At 40.5% G+C, this 26,903-nt stretch overlaps 1 protein-coding gene and 1 long non-coding RNA gene across 3 annotated transcripts in view; one reads left to right on the top strand and one right to left on the bottom strand.

The window, feature by feature from the left end:
* Nucleotides 1–20,321, bottom strand: part of SPOPL (speckle type BTB/POZ protein like) — a 37,211-nt gene extending 16,890 nt beyond the window's left edge. For both annotated transcript variants that reach the window (XM_053948032.1, XM_053948031.1), the window contains exons 1-5: nt 20,208–20,321; nt 5,299–5,433; nt 5,003–5,124; nt 4,585–4,736; nt 940–1,067 (exon numbers count right to left, since the gene is read on the bottom strand). In XM_053948032.1, the coding sequence (XP_053804007.1) occupies nt 940–1,067; nt 4,585–4,736; nt 5,003–5,124; nt 5,299–5,376 (480 nt within the window). In that variant the 5' untranslated portion in view covers nt 5,377–5,433; nt 20,208–20,321. The remainder of the gene's footprint in view (nt 1–939; nt 1,068–4,584; nt 4,737–5,002; nt 5,125–5,298; nt 5,434–20,207) is intronic.
* Nucleotides 20,322–20,505: 184 nt separating this feature from the next.
* On the top strand, nt 20,506–25,924 carry LOC128790821 (uncharacterized). The gene is made up of 4 exons (XR_008431876.1): nt 20,506–21,285; nt 21,494–21,781; nt 22,669–22,742; nt 24,938–25,924. It is a non-coding gene; the product is annotated as an uncharacterized LOC128790821 (long non-coding RNA).
* The last annotated feature ends 979 nt before the right edge of the window (nt 25,925–26,903 follow it).

The raw sequence follows: 26,903 nt of genomic DNA, 5'->3' as shown, positions 1-26,903 counted from the left end.
TTATTCTTCCTACCCAGCATAATGACATATAATTAAATTGTAATCTTGCCAAGACAATTTTACACGTTTCCTGTAAATACACAGATCAAAGCAAACTTATTAGCAGTTAGAGCATCTATCATCCTCCTAAGTCACTAATCACTTTATGGCAGCCCAGATAACCAGCCAATATATATTCAACATACACTCCACTTACACTGCTACTTTCTCTGCTTTCCATTTTTAACACCAAGTTAGCTTTTTACTGAAATTTAGTATGAAAATTTAGGTTATGGACATAAATAGAAGAAGGGACCCACAATACACCATGAAGTTAAATTTATACCACAGCTCTCAATGTTAATTTTCAGTATCAAGCACACCTTCTACAAGATACTTGCATTCGCTCAGAAAATAAAATGTAACAATTAGTCAAAAAATAAAGTGTTTAATTTACCAGAAAGACCTGTTCATTGGTTAAAGCTATCAATTAGGATATTAAAGGAATATGGATTCTGACGATCAGTTGGGTTTTCTTTTATAATGTGAACCAGTGGATAAGCACTGGATAATGCTTATCCAGTGAAAACCAATCCTCTAATTCTAAATACAACTTCTTTAAATAAAAGTGACCTCAGTAAAACAGCATTTCTCTAGACAGCACACACCAGCCACCTCTGGCATAAATAACTCTACAGTCAATTCTGATGTAACTGTGGCAAATTCATAGAGAAGTCCAGCAGTTTACAAGTGATCAATTCAATATTCCACACCTCAGTGTACAAGCACCAAAAAATAAAATAAAATGCAACGCAGACAAAGCAATGTATATTTTACCAAGTTTATAGTTTTCAGAAGACAATTTTAGAGTATGATACTTTTCAAATCAACATAAATCTCTATTTATTAGAGCAGGAAACATTTTATTTAAAACTTTATTACTTAAAAATTAATACCCACCTCACAAAATAATGTAAGCTTGTCATCTGGTAGAAGACCATTAGCTTCATCTAGTAAAAAATCTCTTCGGATAAATTTTTTAAACCCCCAGTCCTTGCCTTGCACAAATCGATATGCTCTTTGGCTTTCTGATAAAAAATTGTGTACAAATAGAGCAAGTTAAAGGAAAATACTAACAAATAGCACCTAATTCCACATCAAGATTAAGTGTTAATAAAAAAATTAATCAGTTTCATACATTTGGATCATGTATCACATTTCTAAAAAACACAGAACTGATTAAAACCTTTTTAATATTGTAATGGTGTTATTTTATAAAACACTTGAAAGAACTTGGTGGAGCACAATTTGTGATTTGAACCATATCCTCTCATTAGATCTCTCAGGCACCATCCAGCACAAGGAGTTTTTCAGTGAGTGTTTAAGAATGCCAATGTGTCAAAACAGGAATTGTTCAGAGGGAAGCACCATTACAATGAATTTGTCATCACAAACCCATCCTGACAACGCTCTGCAGTTGTCATAACAATCTGGTTTGACTTCTTCCTGAAATGGAAAATCTTGTTTCACAGGTTGAAATTATTTTGAAATACAGTAAGAGCATTAAAATAGCAAGACAGAAACGAAAGCTTTCAACTACTAAACTATCTTTTGGTCATAAAATATATTAATTATATTTATCTTTTGGCCCTAGTTATAAGAATTTTTTTTTTTTAATCCATCAGATTTGTTGTGACCACACAACTTTTTTTTTCTAAAGCTCACAGCCAAAAAAAGAATTCCCACAGTCATCTCAGTGCAAACACATGTAAATTCAGTAAGATCACACATTTTACATGGCTGGTTGACTGAAAAGTGGCCACTTGTTGCCCGAATCAAACCACAGGAAAGAGCACCCTACACTTAAAGTAAAATATGGGAAGGAGGTTATTTGGGAATGGCCTTGAGAATCTAAGTAGAATAAAGCACATTCTGAATTAAATTTAGAAAAGTTGTTCAAAATGAAGACAGCAAGAATACTGAAATACGAGCAGAGGGGGAAGTGGGAAGGGATCTCATGAAGAGTTCTTTAAGAAAGAACTTTTCTTTCATTCCAAAAAAGCTGGGCAAGAAACACATCACCATCTCATTTGCTGTACACAGAGATGCTTCAGCCTTCCAGAGAGCACTTTAGAAGTTTAAGTCAGAAGTTTGTAATAAAAGCAAAGTTTTTCATGACAGAATCTGTTAAAATATCCTTCCTTCTATAGCTTCCAAAATAAAGCCAGCAGCAAAGCCAGACTTCCCTACACTATTGACCTTGGCAGCACCCCTGGAACACACTGGAGCATGTACTACAGAAAACACACACGTGTCACACACTGCCCTCACCTCCAAGAGCTGGAACAATTATATTCAGAGCAGCTCTTCACCAGGATTATATCAAGCAAAATATCCTGTAGATATTTTCACTGTATTTTCAGAATACACTGAAGAGCCTGCCAGGAGCTGCCACTGCAGGAGGTGTGAGGTCTCTGTCCCTGTCACCTCACCACACTCCTGCATCAACAAGCCCTTGCCCGTGCAGAGCACAGCAGCAGAGGGAAATGCACTCCCTGAAGTGCAGTGTGGGCTTTGAGGGCAACAGCACAAACACACAACACTGCTCACATTTGAAAACCTGTATACCAAGTTAAAAAATAACGTTTTTAAAAAATATTGTCTAGTTTTTTTGGCATCTGGATTCGTGTTTTCACACTTTTACCAACTTTTAACCTCATTACATCGAATTAAAAGAAAAAAAAAATCAGAAATTCACGTTCCCAAAAACGTTCACAAATTTCTTTTCTCGATTCAGCCCAATTCTTTACTCTGCAGACTTAGATTTTACTCTTAGCAGCAACAACCAGCGTTAACACCCAAAATTAAGAACCAAAATAGAGCACAACAAAAGTGCAAATGTATTTTTCTTCTAATAAAGTTGAAATGTTAGTTCATTATCTGTTTCATACACAGCTTCATCCCTTGAAGCAGCAGCCTATGCATGAGAATTATCAATTTACAAGGGACATTGGAAGTGGGGCATCATTTTCCTGTCTCAGTGAATACACAGCACCCACAGAAGCAGATGGCAAATGGCTGGAGAGTCCAAGAAATAAGACTTCTGTTGGTAATTTCCCAAAGTGAAAAGATATTTATAACTCCTGTGGTGCCAAACACAGCACAGCTACTATTGCAGAAGCTGCAGACACACCCACTCACAGGATTTTTAGCACTGCAGTGGATGATGAACCAGCAGAGTTGATGGGTCAGGATCTGGGTGTTTCCTACAGACTGGTCAGGAACAAACAAGTCACTGATTGGGGTCCTGAGGGACAACAAATCAACAAGAACCCACAGTGAACCCCTAAGGCAAACAAAGCTCCAGCAGGACCTGGATAGAAACTAAAAGAGATTGCCCAGATAAGCTGTGGAATCTCCATCCTTGGAGATCTCAAAGCACCACAAGTCCCAAGGAAACTGCTCAGACTGACCCTGAGCCTCCAGAGCTCCTGTGCAAACTCAACAATTCTGTGCTTCTATGATTATCTCCAAGAAGGTTTTGATGCAGATTCACATTTTATTACAAATACCAATCCACTCCGGGACTGTGTCAAGTCCAAATGACTCTCCAAATGTACCCAAGTGTAGTTTTGCTCATATAAGCTCCAGAAGAGGAAGTTTGGGACTGAAGAAACCACCACCATTAGTAGAGCGAAACATGCATGTGAAACATATGTATTTACCTTCCTTCCAAAGAGTCCAATAATTTAATTTTTACATTTGAACTCAGTTCTGTAGGTTTAATTTGAAGATTACAAGTGGGCCTAGTTACTTAAAGAGAAGTAGTGTGAGCTTTGGGTATAAACACTGCAGAACTACAGACTTCTTGTAAGAAATGCAGAACTTGCAACAAAATAGGACCTGAAACAGCTCTTAAGTCCTGGAGTAGAAGAAGGGAAGAAAAATAGATATTCTTCATATACAGGACTTGCAGCAGAACAAATTCAGTGGAGATGAGCATCAAATTATTCATTTCCACAAGAATCCCAGCTTTCCCAAAAAGACTTCCCAGTGAAGGTCATGCTCACAAGTCTGAAACTAAGATCCTTCCACATAATTTTCATATCAACAAAACTATTAAATCAAATCACCAGTTATTTCAAAGTCTTCTAATTCCCTGGGTACATGGGACACATTTTTAAACTGATTACAGTGTAAATCAGCTGAAATAGACCAAAATATTGTAAAGGATGCCTAAAAAATTCCAGCCATGTCTGCTTATCCTATTTAACAATGGAAATCAAACACTTCCAATGTAGCTACAAACAAACAAATCCACCTCTACTAACAGGAAACAAGAATAATCTGCTGGAAAAACTAAGTGACAAGGACCTGGAGTGACAGCAGTTGGCAATGTGCTGTAATTTATACTGCTCAGGATAGAATTAACATAGCTCAGTGATCAGAAACGTGTGAAATATGAACAGGATTTTATGATTATGTTTCTAAAAGGAAATTAAAAAAAAAGTATTTTAAAAGTTTATCTCAATATTAAATTCTGCTCTCAACTTAAAAAAATTACATTGCTGATGTTCTTACAAAACCACATTAATATTCCCTTACCCATTGCTTTTGTTTCTTCTCTTTTAGCATTCAGCAAGGAAAATTTGAATTTTGCTCTGACTTCACTTTTTGGACAACTGACTAAAAGCAAATACAATGACAAGTAGTCTTTGCTTTCATCATCTAATCCCTTTGGATTCACTCTCAGGCACCTGAAAAAAATGGAGAAATTGCAATTTTTTAATGGTACCCAGAATAAATTCAGAAATACTTTTACAAGACACAATCATAAATGCTACTGAAATAAATGTTTCCTTTGTGACTGCTGACATTTTGAAACTAGAATCAATCCATACCTACAGTAACCCTCCAAGAAGTGCCCAAGTTTTAATATTTATTTTAATTTAACTTTACAATTTTTGTGAGCAAAATAACCCAAAAACAAAACCCAAAGCACTTGCTCAAGTAAAGACCTTACCACTTCATTTTGTCATTTGGCCCTGATGAAAATGTAGAACTCTTTAAAACTTCACCCATTTCTTCGCGGCAAAAACTGAAGTTATTAATGGTCCACATGTATGAAAATTTTACTACTTTAACCTGAACAAAAGATCAGAAAATGTTAAGAAAATTTAACTTACGTATCAAGCGTTAACTATGAGAACTATTTAGCTTGTCAGCCATACTTTTTCAATACAGTAATAACTTTAGTTTTTTTTAACAATTATTATGACAATAATAGAAAATGAAGCCATTGGAATTTATGTAGATTACCTGGGTGTAACACCAGCTTTCAGCCACAGGTCCACTGGACATCTCCCCAGGAGGAGGTGGGGTGGGAACCCTTGACATTGCCACTTATTGCAGGTTTATAGTATCAAGAGAGCAATCCAAGCTTCAGTAATTCTCCTAAAAAAAGTAATTTATACATTTTGTTCATCCCTTTTCGGTGTGGGAAATACAAAAACTCATAGTACTGTGTTTACTAAATGATGCATCTGAAAATTAAACCTGAAAAGAGGACAATGGCCCTGCTGGGTGTCACACATTTAACAACCACTAGTACTCAAAACCTGCAGGCTGAGCCCTTGCAAAATAATTTATAAAAATAAGCACCTCTGCATCACACACCACCACTAATGACAATATTTCAACACTCCCTTTGCAAATTACCACTTTGGCCACTCCAGAAGCGTTATAACTTTCTTCAGGCTCTCCTCCTCTGACTTGCAGAGTACCCAGAGCACTCAGTTATTAGTACAGTGCCTTAGGTTTTCACCCAGCCATAATTCATAAGAACACTCAGCCACCTGTGAGCAGAACAGGTTCACACAACCCTGAGATTTCTGAATGGAGGGTAGGAAATCAGACCTGCATTTCCAGCAGTATTTTCTTTCACAGATCTTTAACAGACACAGCTGAAGAACTATAATCACCACAACCATGCTCATTCCTTCTCAGAGGACAAAGCCAGAAAAGTTTTACTCATCCCCCAACAACAAATAAAGCGATTTTGTCATGAACTCCCACCCCCTAACAGAGCAGTGCAGCTCCTCCTGCCCACCAGGAACTGAGTCACTTGCCCAGATCCCCACACCTGGCTACACAGCAGTAATTGGGCATGGCTAATGAAGGAAGGTGGGCAGTGAGAGGGCAGCTCTGGGTTCCTGGCTGGCTCTCCTTTAAGGGAGGGTTTGCTGTCAGCTGTGAACAGTTTCCTGTCACAAGCACAGCCTCTCACTTAAGCCGCTTCATTAAATTGCTAAAAAAGTGAAATGAACCTTGATCAAACCAGAAAAAAATCAATTATTTCTGCCACAAAACATTTTCTATTGGTAAAGAAAGTTTTTTCAAACATATCCTGCTATCACTTAAAAGCAACCATCTTTCTGCAACATTTGACTGCTTCACTGTACAGCTCTTTTTAGCTGTGACAGAACAGCATTAATTGTCTTCCTCAAAAGATGTGATTGCACATCACATGATGGAACTCTCCAGGGATGGAGCAACACTTAGAAACAAGGTTTTATGCAAACATTGGTAAAAAGACACTGCAAGAGCACGTACAATTCAGTCATGATGTAACAAGTTCATTATTCCTACAGGAAGAACTCTGCTCTGTGAAATGCTGTGATCCTCACTGGATGTTTTGTCCCCTGCCTTTCTGGTACTGCTTCTCACTCATGGTATGAAGCAGCCCTTCCACATCAAAGCCTGCTGACAGGTGATTGCTCTGAATCACAGAGGTATAAAAGCTTGAAAAGAAAGCTAACTCTCAGTTTTTACCAGATGAAGAAGCAGATGCTTTATAATCATATCTCTTAATGAATCTCTACCAACAGATCTGCTATGACAGGGTGAAAACAAAATACTGAATAGGTCTCCTGTTAAGATATGGATCCTTGAGACATTGAAAATTAATAATAAATACAATTCAGCTGTCTTTAATAAATCAGTTTTCCCCAAATAAAACTTACATTTGTGGCAACATTCAGTACTTCCATTAGTACTCTCTACAAATGAAAAACAAACATCATCCCTAAAGTTAAGATAACCTGTTTGCTTCATGTTTTTTTAAGCAGGAAACACATCTATTGTGCATGTTGTGTTTACATAGTTTTTGCTTACATGTCTACAATTGGTTTTGATTCTCTGCACAGAACCACTCAGAGTAAAATTCCTGGGAAGGATACATATGAACTTTTGCTTTTATAAAGCAAATATTAGCACTTATATCACCATTACTTCTAGAAGCACATCCTACTCAGTGGTGACAACTGAAGCTGTTCCCCAAATGCAATGGATTTTGACAAAGAACCATATCCTGAAAGGGTCAGAACAACTTACCTCAGCCTTACTGACCCTGCTTACTGTTCCTCGATTCTCCAAAGCTAAAAGCAAGAAGAAATACAGCCCATTCCTTATTCTGTCATTTGCATGAGATGCACAGGACTGCCTCACCTCTCATCTGTACCTCAATTCTTCAGCCCATTAGACCAGTCAGCTCCAGTAACTATGAAGGAGCAGCAGATCTGAGCCAAATTTGCTCTGAAGGGGTTTCTAAATTGGAAAAGCCTGAAAATAACTGCTGTACACAATCTCTTTTAAGAAAGTGTTCAGTGACCTTGGGCCAGCTACCAGTAGTTATCTGCCTACTCCCATCTCACAGCTAAATCAGCTTGATTCACTGAGAATTTAACTCTAAGCAAAGGTAGTTATTTGCAATTATTTTCAGGTCCATCTGTTGCCTTGTCTCTGTACTTGCTCTACCCATGGCAGCTGTGCTTCAGAGGCTGCTTCCACCTGCTGCATGGCCTTTATTTAAGGAAAGCCTGATTTTACCTAAGTACACTTCTCAGGTTCTTCTGAACAGCCTCAGCTTTTTGTAAAGTTTCCCCTTTACAGCACTAGTACCAGACAACTGATTTTCATAACCTCCTGATACACCTCTGAGGAACAGATTAACATCTCACTTTTTTGCATGGATTTACTAAGCCAATCACATTTTTAGACTGAGAAAACTGGAAGAAAGCAGTAACTTTAAATCCTTGATACTGGAGTCTGTGTTGAGGAGCTGTCTGTTTTTTTAGTATGCCTGAGCACACAAAGTAAATAAAACAAAGGACCAACCAAAACAAACTGAATAATGGGAAAGTGAATGAACAGAGCTTCTGATGCCCTGTTAACATGTACCAAAAGAGAGGGAGAAGGATGGAAATAGTTCAACAGTACTGCAGATCTGCCCTTCACTTCAATTAATCAATTAATTGGGATTTGGGTGGGCTCATGGGAATATTTACCAGAGCTACAAGGTGAGAGAACACAAGCTTTCAAGATGCTGTCCTGAAACGGAGAGGTGTTTGGAGAAGGGCTTTTGCAGTCTGTAGACGTACAGCCAGACCACACTGAGTGGCCACCAATGGTCACCAGGGCAAAGTGGACCCTGCACGAGCAGCCTGAAGGTGAGAATAGAGATGCAACCCTTTGGTCTACCATGCTTCACATGGGGAGGAGACTAAATACTACTCTGAAGAAATTGTTTATGAATCATTGATCAGCCACTGTCATCAGCTCTGACAAAATGGTTTTCCAAGTACCAACCCCTCATCACAGCCCATTAGACCAAATGGTTGGGAACAGAGAGAGCTGCAGTTCACAAAACCAGTCAGGGAACGACAGGGTGGAATTAAATCAGTGATGTGCAGGAAGACAGGTCTGCTATCTGCAGGATGAAACATCTTAGAGGGACAATTTTCATGCTAGAACCTGCACTTATTACTCTGCAGGCTATCATGAACAAAGCAGTAGAAATGAGGGAACATTATCAGACAATAGCTCTAAGAATTTTCAAGCAGTGCTGTGCCTGTCTGGACACAGCCCAACAAACCAGTCTGTGTGGCCATTCTGCCAGGCAGAAATGTCTGACCATCAGGGCAAACATGCACTGGGAACAGGAGAACAAGCTTTAATGGATGGGGTAAAAGAAGATTCTGGTTTTCAAAAGAAAAATGAGATGTATTTTTAAAGGGTGCCAAGTTCCTTTGCTTGGAGTTTTTTCTAATGAAGTGATATACTGAATAGTGTACAGCAGCCAGTGCTGATTTAATTCAGAGTTTGTGTTCATCGTCTTCATTGAACACTTCCAGATCCCAAACACGATGGGCTCATCACTTTTCCTGGTCTGTTAAGAAAGGTACTGGCTTCACCTGATAATCGTTCTGCAAATATACCAGATTCTGTTAAATTCAGATCTTCCAGGAGCTGATCCTTCTACATTGAGCAAGTAGGCAGAAATAACATTTAAAAAGGAAATTTCTCAAAGCACATTTTATTTAGGAATTAACTGAAGTGCTCTCCTAGTCAAACAAATACTTATGCTAAACTTAAAGCCACGTGAAATTGATTATTGTTAATTAATTACCTGCACACACAGTGTAAAGAAAGCAGAGGCTACCTTCCAAAAAATGAATTTGCACATATTTTCATCGAAAGCTGTATCAGATCAGAAGAGATCTTAAGATTCAAAGTGACTTCCTACAACAATAACATGACTTTCAAAAATATTATCTTCTTTCCCCTGTCTGAAATTGAGTATTTATCAACATTATTCTAAACAAAGTTACTTTTTAACCTCTCAGAGCTAGACAAGAGCACATACCCAGTCTCTTACATCTTGTGCTGGAATTATCTCAACTTTTTCACTGAAAAAGTGACCAGCTCGTTAAGAAAGCACCACATACACAGGAACACACAAAGAAGAAGTTTCTTCGCCCCCAATAATAAACCCACAAAGCACTGGATAAAGCTGTTTGAAGAGCTGCCCTGTTAGGAGGATGCTGGGCCAGCTCTCTCCCCAGGAGCAGCTCAGTGCAGGAAGCAGATCCCCGGAGCTCTGCCAGGGCAGGCACAGGGCAGCAGGTGCACACGAGGTGCTGCACATTAAACCATTAACAGCAATGGTTTACCTCGGTATTTCAGTGAGGGATTGCAGCCAGCACTCTGCTGGTAGGATGGCTGAACAAACTGTCTTCTGCAGGGTACCCAACACAGCCCAAAAGTTAAATCCAGCCTGCCAGAATCCATCCCAAAGATGGTTCAAGCAAATCAGTGACCCTGTCCTGCTCCCTCAAGAATGAGGAGAAAAGCATGCTGTGAACTCAGTCCTGCTGAGCCTCTTCCTTCCAGCATCCCTTCTTCCCATGGCTCAGGCCTCCAGGATCAAAGTGGCTCCCTCCAGGGTCACACCAACAAATTCCAAGTGTGTGTACTGCATATTCCACTTGGATGGTGACAGCCTTTTCCTGAGCAAGGCTCAACACTGCACAAAATACAAAGTTGTTATGAATTAATTTTTCATCCCCTCCCTGGAAATTCTGATATTTCATCACTGGCTGAAATAAAGATCATCTTCTGAAGTTTAACTGGTAAATAACATTCTGTTCCTCCAACTTTTTATTCCTAGTAAATAAATAATTCAGAAACCAAATACAGTTTGTGAAATTTGGAGGGTTTGGCTTAAAAAAAAAAATCCAAAGTAAGTCCTTCTTCATTCAGTAGCATCAACTCACAAAAACTCATTCAAAATAAACATGGTGTAGTTACAGAGATACTTATTTAATTTCCTCTCATTAAATGATCAGTGAATAAAGTATTACATAGTATTATATAATTAATATGTAAGTGTTTTATATAAAACTATCAATATTTGTTCAAGGAATAATTTTCGTTTTTCAAATTACAAAGAAGGCAAATTCTTGGGAAAAACACCATCTTCTCACTTCTTGGCTGAGGAAGAATACATTTATGAATATAAAAATGAAGGAAACAAACAAACCCAATCAAAATAGTTACGTCTGAAGTGAAAGACATTCTAAGGCCAAAGACAAAGTTATTTCTGCACTGCCCCACCTGGATCCAGCTGGATCACACAGTTCTAGGCAGCATCAGCTTATGAAGGCCAAACTACTTAAGAGTGAAAAAAGCCATGTCCCTTTCTCATTGATCACAGAAGGATTGGTGTAACAGCCACCCACCACCTGAGTCACACTCATTTGGTAGCATAAAATGCCTATGGCTTGAATTTTTTTTGTTTAAGAGTTTGTCTTAAAAGCTAATTAAGCTAATATAAATTCCTACAATTGTTACTAGTAAGTACAAAAAAAATGATCTTTGCAAAAAATAGGATTGCTTTCTTAATTAGGAGGATTTGTATCCCTTCACAATTGATCTTTTTGGAAGAATTGCTGTTGTATTTCCTAAACAGCTAACTAGTAAACTAAGTTTCCTGCTGGATGATCCAGAACACAAAAACAGATATCTGAAAGGTCTATTAAAAGCAGTTAAGCAGAAAGCTTAAGCATTTTTTCAATTTGTTCAGTTATTACCTCCTCTGAAAACATACTTAAGATATACCTACAAAAATTTAAATGCAGTGTTCAGCATTTATTGATTTCAATCCCCATCCATCACTGCACCATCTGAGCGAACAGAATTACTCACTCTTACACAATTGCAACAACATACATCCATCCCCTAAGTTAGAAAACATATAGGTTAAGGAGGCACTACACTTTTACATTAGCTGCAGTACTTCTAACATGAGAAATTTCTCCTTTTTGGGGCAAAAGAAGGGAGCAGAAGTTGGGCTACACACAGGAAACCCCTATGACACTTACTGAAGAGGCAGCCTGTAACACTTAAAAAGGTTTGAGGCTTTTTTAGAACATGATATTAAAAAATGCTTATTTAAGTCTATGTTTGCTCTGGAACCATGCAATAGCAACTAAGTTTACACAAACCCAAGCTTTGGGGCTTAAAGCAGAAGCTCTGGCTGCTCCTTTGTGCTTCATGCTTACCATGTCACCCTTGCCAGCCCCACAGCTCTGCTGGAAGCCTGTGCCCTGCCAGGAGACACAATCAGCAGCCACACCACGAGCCAATTCATGACTCTCTCCACACTTTTCCAGTGAGAAAAAATACTGCCACGGACTGGGCTGTGACAGCTGAGAAACTCCATATACACCCTGTCACCCCTGCCTGGGGACAGTACACTCCAGCAGAGAGAGGGCAGGCAGCTGGGGTCACAGACATCTCAAAATAGCTGCAACTTAGAGTCCAGAATTTAAAAGCACATCCTCATGGTGCTTCCAGCAAAAAAGCCCCAGCAAGGCACAACATAGCACGTGGGAAATGCCCAACTTTTGAGAAGGATGATGGTGTAGCTATAACTGATGACACTGAAGTCAGCAGCTCAAAATTAGCAAGGTAATATTATTAGCTGTAAAAACTGTAACGTTGCTTACATGCTATTTTCAGGCTTTTCTCTTAATTTTCTTTTCTATCCTAAGGCTTTGAAAAATAAAGTTGAACTTTACCTCAGCTGTGAGAAAGCCCACATGCTCAGCAGAGCTGGAGCTAAAACTGCCTAGTTTACATCAGCCAAGCTCGCTGATAAAAATCCCTCAGCATTAGCCTTGCATTATTGTTCTGTAATGAGGAAACCCACTGTGCTCTGTATTAGATATCCCAGACCATCCCCTACAGCAGTCATCTATGCACTTCCCTGGAGAAGAAATGCAAGATTATTTCTTACAGCATTTTTCATTTTCATTGCCCAGTCTAGTTTTACAGGACCCAAAAGAGGCGTATTTCCACCACGATTCCTCTTGGGAAAATATTCTATTCAAATAATCTATTGCTGTTGGGTTTGTTTCCTGGTATACAGCCAAAGTGATCTTTAACCCTCCTTAGTTTCACTCCATTACTCTTACTCCAACAAATCACTGGCATGTGAAAGTATATTAAATGAAGACATTTTTTCCCTAAATGCTTCAGTTACACACAATCAAGAGTTCACCAAATCGAAAATGCTAATCTTTCTTCTGTGCACTTGGAACAGGAGTTTGTATAAGTCAACAGAAAGTTGATTCAAACTGTAACAAAGAAATATCTTTCTTTAGCAGATTCACAGCTAGTATGAGGTGGTTTGGGTTGTTTTGGTTTTCTTCTCTTTTAAAATCCGTAAGATTTGTGAAAAGCACCGGCCTGCGCTCTCTGGAGAGAGGTGCTGCATTGTCATTTGCTGCAAAGGAGCTGTACAGAGCAGCAGAACGTTCTCCTCATTAACTTCTGCAGACTGGCATCACCTGCAAAGCTCACATCGAATTGGTACAATTGCTGTCAGCAGGCAAAAGTTCATACTCACAGATGTTGTCAGGAGGGGGCTGATCAGACATTTGTTGCCCTGTTATCTCTCATGGCAAAGCAGTGGTCACATTTGTGCACACAGCTGCACCTTGGAGATTCTGAGAATCACAGCTCATTTCAGGCCTCCTCTATGCCTGTGTCAAACTTTGTGCAAAAAACAACTGATACTTTAAAGGAAAGAAATTGAGAAAAAACGGCCTAAACTCAATTCTGCCAGAGGACCAAACTGTATTTGATGCTAATTTGCCCCAACAGTCTTGAAATTAAACTAATCCACAACAGCTGATTAGACACATCCTAGGAAAGACAGTCAGCTCAAGAGGTAGGGCTGCACACACGCTTGCTTTGGTGAATATGAAGCAGTAATCTCTAAAAGCCATCAATGCGAGCAAAACTTAACATCTTAGGACTGGACTGCAGCTAAACTGGTTTAGATCCACAGATCTAAAAGTTCACAGAATCATAGAATATCTTGAGTTGGAAGGATGATTGAGTCCATCTCACAAATTGGTCCAACAGAAACTGGCTTCTGAATTTCAAAGACAAGTAGACAACTTCTATCATTCTATCATTCAAAAAACATCCAGGTATTGTTTTGCTTATACTTCAGGATTTAAGAACCATTCTGATATAATCTGTTTAAGATCCCTTTTTCCACTACAAAAACAATCCAAAGCTTGGCAGTTTCCCGTAAGTTTCCCCACTTACACAGTCTTAGTTGCTCAAGACAGAAGAATATTTCCCAAGTAAGCAGCAAGGCAAAGAGGCTGGCACAGGCCTGTCAGGGTGGCCTGGCTGTGGAGTAAATAGATTTGGTTTCATCTTGGGTGCTGTCAAACAAGGCAGACCAGAAGCAGATCTGAGTCTGCTGCTTTTTGCCTCCATGCACACACAGGAGACACAACCCCGCAGTGAATCATCCCACGAGGCTGCCCCGCACACGCGGTGCTGCCACGGAAAAAGGCTCTGCCAGAGCAGAGAAACAAACAGCAGGAAAAATGAGATTTACTACCAGGAAATCAAGAAGTCAGCCAACACCAAGTGCTGAGCCCCTCTTTACAAGCAACTCTGGAAACCTCTGCAGGCTCAGACACCGTAATTTATTAGTAACCCAGACTAACACTTGATGATGTTACTGCCATATATCTTTCCCCTCAGCACTCAGTGAGCAGAGTCTCACACTTGTTGGAGGGGATGGCACCTTTCCAAACACAACTGCTATTTAATCATTAAAAATGATGCCTGGCCTGAAAAACAATATTCAAAACCACTGGCTACAGAATAGAAGTGGATTTTGCTTGATGATCTTATTAATATAACTAATCATAGAAACTAACTCTGGGTATAAAGTTTGCCACACACAAATTTTGAGCAGGTTACTGTCTATGGAAGCTTTTCTTTCACTTCTAGTTATATCATGCTTTCCTTCTCTCTTCCCTTCCCCTCTTTTTTTTTAAGGGAAAACCCCCACTTCAGCAGAATGTTACTAAAAATGCTTTTTTTTTTTGCCATAAACAAGACAGGACCTCCCCTAATGAGGCTTCTCATGAGATGCAACAGTATTAATTCAAATCTTTCCTATTTATTTACTGTATTTTTTAGCCTGGATCAACCACCTGCCCAGTGGATTTTGCAAAACTGGCATAAAATGTATTTATGCAAAAACTTCTTCAGTATAAGAAGTTTCAGTTTCTTAGAAACTATATCACCCATCGCAACACAAATATTATTCTGCTGCCATTTTTAAATTAAATTTGTTCACTATATGCACATAAATAAACAAAAAAAAAATCTACCTTGACATATTCTGCAGAGATCAGAAAAACCCACTGAAAATAGATTTCATACATTTTATTCTTCTGAAACCACCATATGCCAAGTGCAGTGCCAGATCCAAGAGTGAGATCACACCCACTTGGACAGTCAGTACAGCAATGCATTACATTAACCTGCAATCACACAAATCAGCCAGAGATTTCAAACAACTTCGTCTTCAGAATAACATTTTCAGAACTGAAATAATATCACTTTAAGTAAGTTCAGATAGTCACTCTGCAGAACTTTCCAAATGCATGAAAAAAAAAGCTAAAAAGAGGTATAAATCCAGATGTACAAAAATAATTGCTGCAATTAACTTTGCACACAGCACAGACACGTTAGTTAAAATGACTATTTTGTCCTGTTACAAGAACAGCTACTCAACTTGGTATAAAAATATCAGTGTGCCCACTGGTACATCTGATACTTTCAAAAAGGAGCTAAAATTCAATATTTTCATTATATATTGCTCAATCCCTGAAGCTGAAGAAACTGTATTAACCACTCGTTATATAAATTCATTACAAAACAGTTCTGGTTTTATCTTCAAGAGTTTTGATTACAAACAAGTAACTCTGAAATTAATCTCAGTTAATAAGGAATCTGTTTTAAAATTTAAGAAAAACTGCCACTAAAGAGTGATAGTTTTGTTGCTGAGGTAATGTGTACATATGAAGTAATTCAGAACCCTATTGTCTTCTGTGAAGACAGTAAACATGTGTCTCCTCTAAAGAATTTAGAGAAATTATCAGCTGATCTGAATCACTAGATTAATTTATTAAGCTCTTGAAACACCAAATAACTTGTGTTGAGATTTTTCTTCTACTTAACCCAGTGGCTTTTAACTTAAACTCCATGTACTGAAATCATCTGTCCTTCATAGGCTACAGGCTACGCTAATGGAAAAAGCAGATTCATCAATCAGAAACCAAATATGAATAAAGAAAGCCAGAAAAATGAAAGCTTTTGTGAACTTTTCCAAAGAAAAAGTCAGCATGGAACAGAGAGCTAGAAAGTAGAACACCAGAGGAGAAAGTTATACCAACTATTCCTCAGGCCAGAGGAGTTCTGCACCTACACCTAATTCCAGTTGTCCAGGAAGCAACAGCTGATGCAACCACCTCAAACTCTTCTAGAGACACCCAAGTCTAATTAATTTGCTGAACATTCAGCACACAAGAAAACAAGGCATTTGAAAGAAATCCAGTGCAAGTCATCAACCTCCCCCATTTCCTTTATCTCCATTCGCAGCCCTACTCATGAATCGATTTTGCAAAAGACTTGACCAACTGGTAAGTGAGCTCTTGGGAGGGGACCAACATTAAAGGAACTACCAGGAAGGAGGCCAAGAGAAAGCTTGGCTCCCAAGTTTCACCCAGTGATCCTTTCCACTGCACAACAATAAGAGGTTCCCACCCCATGAACTTTGGAAGTTTCCCAACTGCTGGAGACATTTACTCCACCAGCAGCAGCACTGCCTATGCCAAGAGCTACTCTGTTGCATTCTCCCTGGCACACAATTGCTTTTTCTTAAAGCACACAGGTAAATTACACCTCAAATGATACTTCACCCTTGAACTACTTAAGAACTCAAGTCACAACATAGTGCAAGGAGCAAATGCTACACAAACCACGGACAAGCTGATGCAGACTGCTACAATTAAAAGTAACATGTGTAATATTTTTCACCAAAAAATGAAGTGATAAATGGCTTCTGGGAGATGCAAGGCAGTATCAAGGATAAGTAATCTAATTCAGGGAATTTGGACATGTGAGCTCTCTGGATTATTCCATGCCAATGACTTTCTGAATCAGCTGAAAGAGTATCTGACTTTCCACTACATTTCCCAAATGCTATATGCAAACACTCATCACAACAACGTTGACAGATACATGCATGGTTGCAAAGTGATTCCTTGTACAAAACATAAAAAAACTAGTAGCTGATAAAGAATAATTTTAAACCAGGCTACCAAAAAACACATTGGAAAGCTATTAAATTTGGATAAAATGGAACCAACAGAGTTGAGGTTTCTAGCTGAGGGTTTTTAGGTTAAGCTCTTTCCAATACTGAACATACACTCCTGCCAAAATTCCACCACACAAGTTGAATAGCTTAAACATTACCAAAACCCCACATTTATGCAAAACACTACTCTGTAACACAGTTACACACACTTCTTAAGAAATCTACTGAACTAAGGCAAGCTACTATCTTCTCTCGGTTAAGAACTACATCTAAATTACCACCACTAAAACACCTCCACCTCTCACAGAGCTGCAACAAATCTCCCCTAAGTACCGAGCACAAGCTGACTGAGAGATTTCCTACTTCCATGTGAAGGGCCAATTCCAATAGGAAGCCTTTTGATATGACTGGGACAAGAAGCAACAGAATGTCACAGGAACATGAACTGGAAATTTTCTCAAGAAATCAAAGGAAGGAAGGACTCCTGTGATTATGTAAGTATTTTGTGGAGGGGAAAGGGAATCGTGGAATGGTTTGGGTTTGAAGGAAACTTGAAGATCATTTTGTTCCAACCCCCCTGCCATGGGCAGGGACACCTTCCACTATCCCAGGTTGCTCCAAGCCTCGTCCAACCTGGCCCTGGACACTGCCAGGCATGGGGCAGCCACAGCTTCTCTGGGCACCCTGTGCCAGTGCCAAGAGCCAAGGTACAAGAGGCTCTTGGAGGCCACAGGCAAGACCATTAGTCAAGCACTGAGGCAAGTGCCTTCTGTTTCATCCCAAAAATGCAGGGCCCAGGACATACAGGACAAAACACACAGTCTTCATGCTTTGATTGGGAGCACAGTATTTTGAAGATCCCAGGATTTTATGACTACAGGTATCAGGCTGCTGCTTCTGGGAAGTGTAACAATCTCACTTAAGACTTCCTTAATCTCAATCAGGTTTTGCTAAATACACAGGAAGCAGACTGCTTTTGACAAGGAGACAGAAATGCCCATAAGGAGCATATGAACCTGTCACAAAAACTGTGAGAAAAAAAAAAAACACTAAAAATATCCACTTGTCATCAACATGAAAATATAACAAAAAAGAAAAAAGCAGGCTGAGGTGGTTTTGTAAGGCAAGACACACAGAAGCCTACGCTGGGCATACCAAAGAGCCTGGAAACTTTCAACAGGACAAATTTCTAATTACCACCATCTCAACAACGGCATGGGATGCAAAGAGAAAAAAAGTGAACAGATGTGAAGAGATTGTATATGAAAGGCTGGAAAAACAATGCAGACTGTCTGCCAATGCAGATAGAAAACCTGGGAAGAATGAATGAAGCAAGAAATTAATGAGATTGAAGTACAAGTCAACTGTTTCCTCTTGCTGTCCTCAACTATTTCTTCTCCACTCTTATGCTGATAATAACAATTGGTTTTATTCTTCTCTCCTGTATCTTTATGTTTAATTGCTTTCAAAGGCACAAAAAACAACAGAGAAACACAACTATAGAAAAAAAAAAGGAGGAAAAAAAAGTAGTTTTATGAGATTTCAACTGAACATGCAAAACTGTTAACAGCATGCACTGATGGTTGAAATCAGTGATTAGGGCCAGAAAGAAAACTTGGTAGCTTTTCAAATCCATTTTATATTTGTCTATAGCATATACAATTTTTTAATAGCAACAAGTAGCTTGCGCCGCCTATGCAAGTACAGAATGTAATTTTTTATTTTCACTGACAGTTTAAAAGCAGGCTGCAAAGTACCAAAGTTAAAAGTTTGGCAGAAAGCTGTTTCAAGGGAATATAACACCAAGGATATTTCTGGATATTTAAAATCTCAGATTTCCAGATGAGAGTTAAACCCAGTTTCTGCTGATGTACCAAAAAGCCTGACAAGTTTGCAGCTTTATACACAAAAGGCATATTGTTTAAAAATAATTTTCCTTTCCTGAGTAAATATCTCCTTACAGAGTGAGGGAGAAATAACCAGGCAATAGACACACACTGGAAGTCCTTCACAAACATTTATGGTTGTCCTGGCCACACATCCCAGAAGGCCCAGAGAGAAGCCAGGTAAAATACTTTCAGAAGTGACAGTAACTGCTAAGTACCCCTCTAAAAAGGGATATTTATTTCCAGAAATAATACAACTTCTAGTAAAAAACAGAAAAGGAGACATTTTTTGTTAACCTTTTTTTCTTATGGTTACAACAAAATGCTTTGGCAGTCGTACAAATGGTTTAGCTCAGAACCACTGTGGTAAAAATTCCTGTAACCATATGGGATATCTATCAAAATAATGCATTCTGCAGAACTGATAAGAATAAGGAAGGACCCTGCTTGACTCTGTCACAGATTGTTCTTCCTGGCAGGAGGTTCGAGACAATCCTTTTTGTTCAAATACTATTTTTATTACTCTTAACATCTATTTAGAAAAGAAATTAAGAATACAGTCACAAAGCAAAGCTACGTTTTAAAATGGATTGCTAATTTCAGTATACTACAGTTAAAAAAATACCGAGACCTCATCGGTAACGCTCATACAGTTTCCTTTGTTTTGCCGTTTCCCATTCTTTACGGTCTTTCTCACCTACTTCTGCCCTCGAACAGCCTCCGTGTGATGCAAATTTTGCCCGGACTCCCGGGAATTTCAGCAGACGACATCATCAGGTGAAACCAGCCTGAGTCAACTCCACTTCCTGACCACGACTAAGATGGTGCGCGCAGCCGGTGAACCGAGGGGAGCTTTCCTCACACACCGTCCACGGAACCATGCCACAAACTTTGCCGCAGCCCAAAGACGGCGAACAACCTCCCAAATCAAACCCCCACCCGCCTTCTTTTGCTCTCTCACACGGCCTGAACTTCCCAAACCAAACCGCACTTGGGAGGGGGGGGGGGGGGGCCATGAGGGCAGGGGCGGAAAACACCGCGCTGCTCCGCGGGGCTCTCCGCGGCCGAGCGGCGGGCAGCGCTCACCCAGGGCCCTCAGGAGCCCGAGGCGGGCATCGCTGGATCCCTGGATCGCTGGGATCCCTGGATCGCTGGATCCCCGGACCGCGGAGAGCCGACACCGCCCGCCCCGGCGCACCGCTGCCCGGCCCGGCCCTCCCGCAGCACGGCCCGGCGCTGCCCCGGGCCCGAGGCCACAACAAAGGCTTTTCCCCCCGCACCCGCACCCCCGGCCCGGCACGTACCGGATCGCAGCGCTGGCGGGGCGGCGCGGCGGGGCTCATTCCGCCGGGGCGGGGACGCTGTGACGGTCACCGGCGCCCGGCGGGAGGCGAAGGCGGCGAGCCCGGGCGGCGGCGGAGCCGCATCGCTGCCCGCGCCGAGTCCGCTGCTCCCGGCCGTGCCCGCCCGGCGCTCGGCACCTCCCGGCTCCCGCACGGCCCCGCTCCCGCTCCCGCCGCACTTCCGGGAGGGAGCGGTCACGCGGCCGCGGGACGCGCCGCTTCCATCCGGGAACGCGCGCGGGGCGGGGCGGGAGCCGAGCCGAGCCGAGCCGGGCTGGGCCGGGCTGAGCCGGGCTGGGCTGGGCTGGGCCGGGCCGGGCCGGGCCGAGCCGAGCGCTGAGGATGAACGCTCCTGGTCTGCCGGGGCCCACAGCGGCTCTTCGGGGCTCACAGAGCCATCCCAGAGCACATGGCGCAGGATCTGCGTCCCGATGGTTCTGGACTGTCTCCTCTGAGGGAGACTCCGCAGCCTCTCCGGGCAGTGTGTTCCAGAACGGAGTTCTTCCCCGTGCTCCGGTGGAATTTCCTGTGCCTTCCCGTGGCCTCGTGTTCTCCTCCCCGTCCAGAAGGATGGAGCACCTCTCCTGAGAGGCTGGGACAACGGGGTTCTTCAGCCTGGAAAAGAGAAGCTTTGGGGTGACCTAATCGTGGCCTTGCAGTACTTGAAGGGAACTTACAGGGAAGATGAGGCAAGGCTGTTTGCAAGAGCACGTAGTGACTAGACAAGGGGGAATGGTTTCAGATGGAAAGAGCAGGTTTAGATCACATATTAGGGAAAAAAAAAAACCAACATTTGAAGGTGGTGAGGTCCTGGCGCAGGTTGCCCAGAGAAGCTGTGGCTGCCCTATCCTTGCAGGTGTCCAAGGCCAGGTTGGACAGGGCTTGGAGCCACCTGGGATAGGGGATGGTGTCCCTGAGCATGACAAGGGGTGGAACAAGATGATCATCTATGTCGCCTTCTAACCCAAACCATTCTACGGTTCTCTTGCTTGGCACCACCAAGAAGACCCTGGTATCATATTCTTGGCATCCCCTTTAGGTATTTATACACATTAATGAGGTTCCCTCTCAGCTCTCTCTTCTCAAGGCTTAACAGGCCCCGCTCCCTCAGCCTTTCCTCATAAGAGAAATGTTCCAGTCCCCCAATTATCCTCATTGCCCTCCTCTGGACCTCTGCTCAAAAGGGTCAGCAGGGCTCCTCTGAGGACTCCTTATTTACTTAATTTTTATTTTGTTTTGTTTTTCAGATGTTGACTTGAAATTGACCTGAAATTGACACTCACAAGCTCCATCTGCTCCCCAGTAATGGGGCTGGAGAAGAGCCAGTCCTCAGTGACTGCTCCCCCACGTACAGGGCTGGTGTTGGGCTCTCAGCTTCTCACTCTGCCCACAGATCTGCTCCAGGCTGGCACAGACATGGGCTTCAATATCTTCAGCCCACAGCCCCTGACCAGGACTCTTCTGCTCCCTCCACAAATGTTCACCACCCAGCAGTTCTGAACCCTGTTGGTCAGATCTGTTTCCTCTAGAACCAGGTGAATTTCTCTACATCACGGAAGTAGTTGCTTCTAAAAATAAATGGTGTGATAATTTGTAAATTACATGCACAGTACTGCAAAATTCCCCGTGGAGGTCTGAAAATAAAACTTAAGCAATATGTTTTGCTTTGTTTTTCAAACAAACAGGGCTTTAAAGAAAACATCCTCCATGGAGACAATTAAGGCCCAGTGACACCTTAATGGCTTCTCGTGAGAATGAGCACTAAGAATACACACACACACATTGTGCTGTGTAAGGATACCCAGGCTAGCAAGGTCTCAAAATCGATACAACTGCATTAGTGAGGCTCAGAGCCCTGGATAATTCATCCTGCAGAGAAAAACTGCACTGACAGGGCCATGGTGCCTTTGGTAGTACTAGTTCTCTCAGAGCTATTTCATGAACCTGTTCAGCACTGCACTCTATTTTCAGATGTCTCAGCGTTTTTTGTTTATTTGGAGTCTTTTACACACCAGCCCTTTTAGGAAATAGCTTTACATCCACAGCCAGTGCTTACTCCATTTAGTGAGCAGGATTCTTGCAGGGGGACTACGCTGCTTTCATGTTGACCACTATTTAGAAGAAAACACAGTAAACATTTGTCATTTGTGAGAAACACAAGCAGAACACAGAGTATCAGAATGTTTGGTCTTGTGAGCTGAACAGTTGAGTGGTTGGAGACACTGTTGAAACTGGGAAGTGAAAGGTGACCATTCTTTCACAGGGCAGAATTCAGTCACTCTGTGAAAATCAGGTTGCATTCCTAGTTGTGACTGAAGATTTGCAATGGGAATCTTAGGATTTAAATAGAGTAACTTGGCACATAAGAAAATCAGTGAGTGAATCTTTGTATCTAGTAATCATCACCTCCCTTAAATCCCAGTCTAGAGAAAGTCTGCAAAGATGAATCATTAACAGAAGTTGTGGAAAACATGCATATTTGCCAGCAGTGAAAAGGTGAGATTACAGCTCATGCATCCCTTGGGCTGAAAAGTTCCTTTGCTCACCCTCAGATATTGGAGGGTGTGGGCACATGCCACAGCAGGGTGTGTAAATGGTGGCCAAGCAGAGCAACTGCCACCTTCCAGACCTGGAGTCTCCACTTGGTTTTAGCAGAAGATTAACTTATTTTCCTGTACTTTTCATCCACTGCTTAGTCCTGTTTCCTGCTATGCCCCCTCAGATTCCCATTTTTGCACCCTCTCAGTGCTGAATTAAAGTGCCCCATGTAGTGTTGGTCTGTTGTGTAACACTAAGGTGAAATTCTGTCACATCAGTGACATCGATGTGATTTGCATTTTGGCAGCACTTAGTGGGTCAATTGAGATAAGTGACCCTTCATGCCAAATGTTTTACCAAACACAGAGTTTGTTATCTAGTTATGGCAGAAATGGTAGAGAAAAACAAGACAGGGTGAAGTGATTAAGCACACTTCCAGAACAAAGATTTTGGCAGAGACCAGAGGAAGGACAAAACTTTCCTGGGCCCAGAGTGAATGCCCTGGGTCATGCTTCCTCAGACCAGGCAGGAAGGAGGACTCACAGGCATATACTCAAAATATACACCATTTTCTGGCAGGACCTTGGTAGTATTTATACTTTCCAAAAATTTTTCACAGAAAGAGGCTATGCTAGTTTATTTTCCTTAATAAAACCCAATACTAAATGTATTTAATTTCCAAATTACAGCCTGGGAAACTATATGTCTAAAGACACCTGAAGAAAGCACAATGGCTGTTGTAGTTGTTTTTAATTGTACACACAGCCAGCACTACTGACTCCTCTATTTAGACTGCCCGTCACTTCTCATTATGAAAAAGCTCTCAATGCACACATTTCAGTGTGGGGAAGGGTAATTTAGTGTGAAAATATTTTTACTTATTGCTCCTAGAAAGATTAAGAAAGCTTATTAACATATAGCTATAAAAGGATTAGTATGTGGAGATTTTAAGTACTCTAGTCTGGGCAGGCAATACAGTGTGATCAAGTTTCAGGCTGTTGGGAATTTCACCTTAGATAAACCCCTCAAAATACAAATTCTGTCTGCTGTAGTATTAAACATGGTATTTCCCGTGCTTTTATGTGAAATACAATTTATTCGAGGTTGTAGATGAGATTTCTTCACCCTTGTTTTGTGATATGAGGTGAGATGTTAACTCTGGGTCCCCTCTCGGGGTAAATAGATTGGTTGTAGTATTACTCCCACAGATTTAAGGGAAGTACTTGCATATGTAAATATTAATTGAAATTATTTGCAAAATAATTTGTTGTGAGTGGAAGCCATTCTCCACCCAATAAGTAGTCACTTTTCAATGGTGAAATTTTATATCCTAATTACAGTTTCATCATAAATCTCAGAGATATTTCTGCTGAAAGGAGCATTTATATACATGTGTGTAAGCACATTGCTGCAATAAGTTTTCAAGATCCACAACAGGATTATGGCACTAAAGTAACATTTTTGAAAGACATTCAAGACAGGAATATTAATTTAATCTATTTTCTTAATCAGTGTAATTATTTTATTAACATATTCTAGAGAAATCCATTGCAAGCAACCCAAGAGAGGGCAAGTATTACATGCTTTCTGTTTTCTTTTCCTGTCTGTTGTCCAAATGTGAGCACTTTCTGGAGGAATCGAGATAAATCTGTAGCATCTTATTTCATTCAGCCCTATTTGCTTTTAACAGAGCCAGCAGACAACACTGCAAATGTGTTGCCAAGATGTATGGGTGACTTTGCATTAAGTAAATGCAAAGGCAGATCTAGCTGATATAAATCACTATTATATGGGCAGTTTTAAAAGAGTGAAAAATTTCAGCAGGAAAGTTTTTTGTCTTTTAATAATAGAGGGGCTTCAGAATTCGAATTACTTTTTGGAATTTAAAGTTCCAGGGCATTAAGATATTACTCAATTTAGAGTGACTTTTCCAACTTAAATTATTTTTATATTTTCCTGGACTTCCTTTCCGAAAAAAAAAAAAAAATAAAAGAATAAAACTGTTAAGCCACAACAAACAACTGATTTCCTACAAGGTGATGATACAGCCCTGAAATTATTTAGTAGTGTTTCAACAGAATGGGTGGTCACTTGAAAAGATCAGTGTTTTGAAGCCAGCCCTCTTCACTGTGAAATATATGCTAATTTTGCAGGAAGGTTTCAGCAAAGATGCAGTTTCTCCTGACAGAGGAGGGTGACACTGGAGGGGTGAAGTGTTCCTGCCAGTGGCTGCAGCAGAGCCTGCAGCCTGGGGGTGAGTCACAGCCAAGTCTCTGTTTTTCCTGATTCAGTGTGAGTTTTGATCTTCTATCTTTCACCACAGATAAAAACCACCAAGCTACTGTAACCACCAAGTCTTCTCTGTTTATACTTTGTTTATACTTTGTATAAACAAACACTAGTTTTAGCAGAGGCTTGAACCTGGGACTTCCAAATTTTGCCTAAGCTGAGCAGCTGCTGGATTGAACTTCTCTTTCTTCTTCCATTAAAACAAATAAATAAACACTGGAAAGATTTTCATGCAAGATGTGAAAACATTTCAGTTTTCTAACTTTCACAAGACAGGCACATGTTTACCCAATAGTTTCCCACACATTTTATTTCAAGAAGTCCTTATATGTTATTAGTGTTAAAAAAGAATTATTAAAAAGAATTTGCTTTGTATTGTCATGTTCCTTTCCATCAGTTTCTGTGTTTGTGCTATTTACTGTTATTCACTGCCTTGAAATAGAGAGTAAGGACTTCAAAGCAGGTATCTTATCTTCCTGTGGATATTTCTTTAATTCATAATGGCGGAAAGCTTCCTGGAAGCTGGTTGCAGCACTGCATGACAATAATTTTTCTGCATAATGATGAGCTGCAAATCCCTGACCATCTTTGTTTTATTCCTCCCCAGTATTTTCTTATGTAGGATCACCAGTTTCTTGTCAAAAAAACCCATATGCACCCCAACAAATCTTCTGACTTTGTACTTAGTTTTTCTTTGCTCATATTTGCCAGAACTCCACAACCATGATGGCTGTGTAACCGTGTGCTGTGTCCTTTACTTTCCCTTCACTGCCACTGCTGGGTCACTGAGGGTCACAAGTGAGATGGTAAACCAGGGGTACTATTTGATCTGCTCTGTAAGTCACAAACCTGACAGCCACAACTGGATGTAGTAACATTTTTTATAATAGTTTCTTTTGGGAAAGTTGTTTGTTTTGTTTTGTTTTCTTTTTAGTATTTCTTTGTAAAATTAATGGATTCTTTTCAGATCTTGCTAAAGGATGAGAAAACTTCTTGAAAGTTCTTTGAAAAAAAACATTCATCTCCTTTCAAAAAAAAAAAAAATTAAACCCAGTGGTTTTAAATGGTATGCCAGATTTGTCCTTCTCTACTTCCTTCTGCTCTCCAAACAGCACTGAAACACAAAGGGGCTTCCCTTCTACAGACTTCAGAGAGTGTGGAAACTTCTTTTTGTACCAGAAAGCAAAGAAGAGCAAATGTTGCTTTGTGGCTTACACTCATAAATTTGATAATGAAGCCAAATGCAGTCTTTTCCTCATTTCAATACCAAGTTGCTTTTAAAATGTCTTTAAAAGTAACTTTCATAGAGAGAAGAACAAGCATGAAGTTCTGAATTTTATGAAAGCCCCAAACATCATTATTTATAAATGGAGATATGCCCAGCATCTGAACACAATTCAGTTGGCTCGGAGAGCCTGTGAACAGACTCTCAAAAGAATCCAGATTCTTCACTGAATGAAGATCAAGCTGCTAAGACACAGTTAGAGTAAAAACCACACCTCAGTTCAGTTCTGTCCGAAAGATAAGTTGTTTTGAACTTTTTTACCCTTTTTGGTTGTAAGATTCTGTGATGTTGCCTCTTGAAACAGCCTCCTGCTTCCCAGCTGATAAACAAAATCCTTAGTTATGCTGCTCACAGGAGTACATTTCAATATTAATATTCCCCAAATTCTTGAGTTTCTTGACAGGACTTGATATAATTGTCTCTGTGCATGGTAAAAACCCCCATATTCCTTCTAACATAACATTTTGTAGGACTGAGCTCTTCTGCTATACATTAGAAACCAAACTTTTTTAGCATGGGGCACTAAATATAAAATACATATGTAT

Source organism: Vidua chalybeata, chromosome 7 (assembly GCF_026979565.1).
Source record: "Vidua chalybeata isolate OUT-0048 chromosome 7, bVidCha1 merged haplotype, whole genome shotgun sequence".
NCBI classification, from domain to species: Eukaryota; Metazoa; Chordata; class Aves; order Passeriformes; family Viduidae; genus Vidua; species Vidua chalybeata.
Note: the sequence above shows the minus strand (reverse complement) of the source record. Positions and strands in the feature narration are given on the sequence as shown.